Consider the following 6,000-nt stretch of genomic DNA (forward strand, 5'->3'; position numbering starts at 1 on the left):
CAGTCTCTCGTCTTGTTCTGTGTGCAGAATGTGGCACTTAGTAGGTGCTGAAGTAACATTTGTTAAATGAGTCCACTCATTCAGCCACATGGGGGTCTGCACTCCTCCAGCTAGTGCTGCTTCCCCTTGGAGCAGCCTGCTCTCAGGATCTTAGGCACACAGTTGCTCCTTGTCCATCATGAGTGAAGGAGCCGGGAGAGCGTGAGTTGCTGGAGCAGGGGTGTATGATGTGAATATGGACTGAGCTGAGAGAGAGTAGTTGGCAGTAAGCACACCCATGTCAGTAGCAGCTTTTATTTGTTATAATGCCTGCTGGGCTGGAGAGCTGCCCAGGCAGCTCACTGCAACACCTTGTGTGTTTACATAGCATAAGGGACACTGGTACAATTCAGAAGGTTGGATGTTGGTGTGATTCAACCCAACAAGTACTTACAAGCATCTTCAGTGTCTGGGGAGCATTAGGCTAGGCCAGAGTGGTAGTACTTAAGGCCTCAGAGCCTGGGGTCAGATGTCCTGAATTCAGATCCATCTCCATCATCTGCCAGCTTTGTAATTGGAACTAGAAGTTTAACTTCTCTGAGTCTTTGTTTCTCATTAGTAACATGAGGATAACAGCAGGAGCAACTCTGTAGTCATAGTGAAGATGAAAAGAGGTCCTGCAGGGGAAGCACTTAACAGAGGGCCCACCAGTTAGTCTCCATGGGCACCATCATTCTTCTTCTCAAGGATCACCTCCTCTGGTTGGATAGGGATATGATATAGTGGGAAAAGGCTTGGTTTCTGGGATCAAACAAATTGGGTGCAAATCCTGGTTCTAACATGGTGCCCCTGCATGAATCAGTTGACCTCTCTGAGCCTTAATTTTTCCTCAGCTATAAAATAGGGGTAATAGTAGGATCCTTAAGATTAAATGAGTCTGTCTCTGAGTCCGTGGCTACTTCCTGTCACCATTTGTAGGTGTTAGCTTCTTTCATTGTAGTTCACCGGAGGAGAGTGAAGTGTGTTGAGTGATAGAATACAGACTGAAATGCACTGAAAAACTAGTTAGGGAAAACAAGCTTAACACATTTGAACAGCATTAATAAGACCTATGAATAATATGCGGTATGTACAATGAGCATTCCAGGAGCCTGGGGAAGGGAGGGAGCAGGTAGATGGCATTCCATGACGGTATTTATGGAGGAGGTGGGCCTTCAACTGAGCCCTGAAGTGCGAGGAAGGGAAACAAAAGATGATGGAAAGCTGGGGGTTCTGGGGCTGCCTCTTTTCTTCGTCAGTTCTACCACTTCGTTGCAGGGGCATTTTCACACAGAGAAGTTATAACTTTCTGTGAATGAGTTAAAATGCAGATCCCTGGGTCCCCTCCTCGAGATTCTGCTATAACCCATATGCCACGAGGCCTAGGAATCTGCAGTTTTAATAACTGTGCAGGTGGTTCTGTTGCACCTGGTCTGGTACCATGCCTTAGTGAAGCCTAACTTGCTGACTCCACTATGTCAGCAGTCTGACCCAAAGGCTGCGGCGTCCTCTGCCATCCCCCATGGCATTTCTCCCGTTCTTTAGTTTGGAGGGCCTCCTGTGTCCCCTCTGATTCTTCCCTTATTCTGCAAATTCCGTTTCTAATGTTTGCACACATTACCATCTCTGCACCTGAGCTGTGTTTGAACACAGGAACAGAGAAAGTCTGAAAGAGATGGACTCAGTGCATCCAGTAGAACAGCAACTCAGCGAGGAGCCTTGCTATTAAATAGGAGGTGTCTTTTTCGGGTTTTTAATTTGTGTGTTGATTTATTCTTTCTAGGTCTTTAGTTTATGGGAGTGAGTTTGATTTGTTTGGTTTGGGTTCTGAACATTTGAGATTTCCCCCAGCTTAGGTGGTTGTTGAGACCAGGTTGTTGAGACTCAAGTTTGACCAGGAAAGTCCTGCTGACCAGTCCAAACTACTGGTCAAATGATGCAGGCTCCCCTGCTGACTCACCCATGCTGAGCATTTACTGTGCTTTCTCCATGTTGGCTCCTGAACCTCCAAAAGAGTCCACTGAGGGAAACAGAGTCTTGTTTTTGTGTTGTTTATTTTTTTAGTCACGACTTGATAGGTTGAAGAAACTGAAGTAATCTTGACAATATCAGCTGGATAGATGGGCAGGAAGCTGGGGTGTTTGGGTGCTAGCGTTTCAGTGGTGGGCTGAGAGAGCTTGGTCATTGGAGAGACTGCATTACTTTTAAGCTATGTTGTATTCTTTCATGGAACTTCTTTCCCAGACTCCTCCTTGTGTGGTATCATGAATCCAACGTACCCTTGCTACTTGGATCTATTCCTAGAGAAACAAAAGCATGCAAACATGTTGGAGGCCAGCTCATAGGTGTTTGACCTTGCCTTTTCCTATAGAAGCCTTCAGAATCTAGCCAAGGTTGACACTGATCTTCTGTAAGCCTCAGTGGCAATCCTTCTGCTGCCTCTCCATTTAGTCTCATTGGTCTCTGTTCTTTCCCTACAGACCGAAACTAGAGTTGTATTGTAGTGTTGAGGGTGGAAATGCTTTTCTAAAATGAACTCAGGAAGTCATTCAATTAGCCTACGAAGGGAATGGGGGGAATTCATTCTCTCCAAACAATCTTGGAAAAATTGGTGTTTTCCTAAAATGTAAGGAGCAAATGTCCTGCCTCACCCAAGAGTGATTTGTATATTCCCAGTTCACAAACATGAACAGCCCCCTCTCCCAAGTCCATGATCCCTTCTTTCTCCCTTCCTGCTGTTGACTGCTTTGCAGACTCAGCTAGATTGTGTGTAATTTTTACAGTGTCACAGTGGTTTCCATGGAGATGGATTGTAATAGCACAGAACATTGGGTATGTAGTCTTTGGATATGGAAAAATCAAAGGGGTAGAAATTTTCTAAATTGCAATAGAGAGGGAGAGGACAGCTCTCAGACTTGTATATAGGAAAGAGGAAAACTGTAGAGAATGGGAAAGAAAACTAAGGAAGAGTATGGTTGGAAACAAGAGAGGGCCATTCAAAGACTATAAGATACTTTTTAAAAATGCAGAGGGAATTTGCAAGGAAATTGGAAGCATAGGGTCAGGATTTGAAGGGAAATAAAATGATTAGGAGCTAGGTATCTTTAAGGACTAGTTCTCAGCAGTCCTCCATGGATACTTTGGTACATAGTCAGCACTGGGTGGGTAGATGAGCACATAGATGGATGGATACCTGGGTAAAAATAGAGAGGGAATATCATGACTGTGATCTCTAAAAATCTAGCCCCTATCCTAAAAAATTGAAATGTTACTTCTTTATAGTTAAAATCAGGAACTTTGCAAAGTCCATGAAACTCCTAAAATTGTAAGTAGAATTTGTGTCTGTGTCTTTTCTCCTTTTAATTATGGAGAAAGTTCAGAATGACCTTCACCAGGTTCCCCAATGGGTGAAAAACCTCTGGTTTAAACAAGTACAAGAATTATGTTCCTTAACAAGCAACAGCACTCATCTGTAAGCTTCCTCCACACAAGCGCAGTCCATATCCCCCCAACCTTGTCCTGTGTGTAACGTCATCTTCTCTCTCTCCTCACTTCCTATACAGTGCATCCATCCCAGGAGCCTGGCTGGTTGGAGGGGACTCTGAATGGAAAGACGGGCCTCATACCTGAGAACTACGTGGAGTACCTCTAACCAGGAGCCCTGGCAGAACTGCTGAGCTTTCCACTGTATCCATGACAACTGCTGATTTCAGTGTTGTGGACCATTGCTCTTTGCCGCTGAGAAATACAGGGTGACTGACTCTGCTGCTACCTGTCAGCACGAACGTTTTCCTAAACTCTGGTGTCACACATCCCCGTGATCATCTCAGCTGACATGCAGTGATGCTGCAAGAAACAGAAGGAAACCGGCAGAGGAGGCCATGTGATTTTGATTACCACGAGAAAGGCTTACAGAGCCATGTCTCTCATTTAGCACCCTATATGGGGTGTGCTCATTTTGTTTTCACAGTCATCCAAAACCCAACCTTCTGAAAAAGGAAGTAAATGAGATACAAGTAGTCCCCAAGAGCATGCAGTGTAGCCAGCTCTGACAGGGCTGGGCAGTGGCCTGAGATCCAGGCTGGGTCCACTGCTTTTGTTTACAGTAGACACTCACTCTATCCCACCTCTGAATACTTGAGCCCCGCAGTGCTCTGGGCTGCTGGGTTTGTTTGTTTGCATGAAGGATGGAGAGGGGTCACGGCACTGGTTATACAAGATCCAATCTCACCATCTCTAAAGCAGCCATTGGCTCAGCATCAGCAGAATTCTGTCCAGTCCTCTCATGCAAGAGAACACACACACTCCAGGGCCCCCCTTCCAAGCTGGGAACTTCTCTGCCACCGAGGGCTGCCATCACCTCATAACCATGGCGACCCAGCCTGCTCTAAACCAAACCAAAAAGTAACTCAAAATCTTTGCATGACATATTTTTTTGCCTCCTCCCCCTTTCAGTCATTTTTTGAATGTTTTTCCAACAACCTGGTCAAGTTCTGTGCTTCCCGGATGGGTCAGCTGGTAAAGAGTCCGCCTGCAATGCAGGAGACCTGGGTTTGATCCCTGCGTTGAGAAGCTCCCCTGGAGAAGGGAAAGGCTACCCATGCCAGTATTCTGGCCTGGAGAATTCCATGGACTGTATAGTCCATGGGGTTGCAGAGAGTCGGACACGACTAACTGACTTTTAATTAACAAGGTCTACTTGGGGGCAGATGGAATAGCAGCTGAGAACTGTTCCCTTTTTGATGAATTTCAGTAGCACCAAGATATATTTGGAGCAAACTCTAGTAACCTCTTGAGATTAAATTACATACAGGCTTAATATTTCTGTTCTTGCATGCAACTCGTGTCTGTTTTCTAGAGGGCAACATGCTGCCTCCTAAAGAGGGACACCCTCTATCTCTCTCATTCCTTCCTGTTCACCTGCCCCTCCCCCTGCCCTTGCCTGCCTCTAGCCTACCACTGACCAGCTCCCCTGGCCATGCCCTGGGTTGCTCAGCACTGGTGCCTGGAGGTTTTCAGGGATGACTCCTGAGCTAATAACCCCATGGCCTCCAGTTTAAAAGGACATACATGTTCACTGCCACTCAGAAAAAGGGAATTGTTTCTCAGGCTTTGGGGGCGTGAGACTAATATCATAAGCCATTGTGATTTAGGAGGATGCCACAAGGTTGGGGCATGGAAGGTGGGATGGGTACCTTCTGAGAAAGATTATTTCCTGGACCAGAAGGGGCTGGGTCTTGTGGAAGACCATCTTGGATGGGGAAGTTTGGCCTGGGCATTTCAACTCCACTTGGCTTCCAAAGAAGAGAGTCCAAGTATTTTCCACACTTGAATGTCCCTGCAAGAGTGATTCTGGGCAGACCAACTCCAAAGTGAGGGACTGTCAAGCTCCCTGGGAGCCCTTCAGGAATGGCAGCCTTGTTCCAGAGTGTGTCCTGCTTCTGGAATTCCTCTTGAGGGAACTTTAAAGAAGAAAAGAAAAACTTGAATTGTGTTGAATTACTGTATCTTTTACATTTTTTTAAAAGATAAATTTGTAAATAGAGTGATTTGAAATACTATATGGCAAAGTTTTATATTTGATATTCTTTAAGCTAGTTGCTTCACGCATTTAAGCTTTGATTGCTGAACAAGTGTGTATATGAGGCAGAGAGGGGGACACATGGTCAGAGAGAGCCAAGGTCAGCCCCTCTCTTGCCTTGAGGAAGAAGATATTTCCACATATTCTGCTGGTTCTTGGTGGTGGACGTGGCACATTAATGGTATTCAGTCTTCTTTATCCAGATGTGTTTTTTTAAGCATTTCTTGGGCTTTGGATTTGGAGATGGAAAGAGCATCTTCAGGCAATTAACTTTTCCAAGAACTCCTACCCAGTAGTAAGATGAAGCTCAGGATTTAAACAGGTGAGGCCAAGGGTTAGATTTTTTTTTTTCCATTTTTCTTCTCAGGTGTATTTCTTGGTACCCCAAAGTACCAGGACAG

The 6,000-nt window shown here is 45.4% G+C and overlaps 1 protein-coding gene across 2 annotated transcripts in view; it reads left to right on the forward strand.

Moving 5' to 3' along the window:
• The window catches only part of ARHGAP26 (Rho GTPase activating protein 26), a 474,825-nt gene extending 469,466 nt beyond the window's left edge, over nt 1-5,359 (forward strand). For both annotated transcript variants that reach the window (XM_068979311.1, XM_068979312.1), the window contains exon 23: nt 3,582-5,359. In XM_068979311.1, the coding sequence (XP_068835412.1) occupies nt 3,582-3,670 (89 nt within the window). In that variant the 3' untranslated portion in view covers nt 3,671-5,359. The remainder of the gene's footprint in view (nt 1-3,581) is intronic.
• The last annotated feature ends 641 nt before the right edge of the window (nt 5,360-6,000 follow it).

The sequence above is a fragment of the Capricornis sumatraensis genome, chromosome 9 (genome assembly GCF_032405125.1).
Source record: "Capricornis sumatraensis isolate serow.1 chromosome 9, serow.2, whole genome shotgun sequence".
Taxonomy (NCBI): domain Eukaryota; kingdom Metazoa; phylum Chordata; class Mammalia; order Artiodactyla; family Bovidae; genus Capricornis; species Capricornis sumatraensis.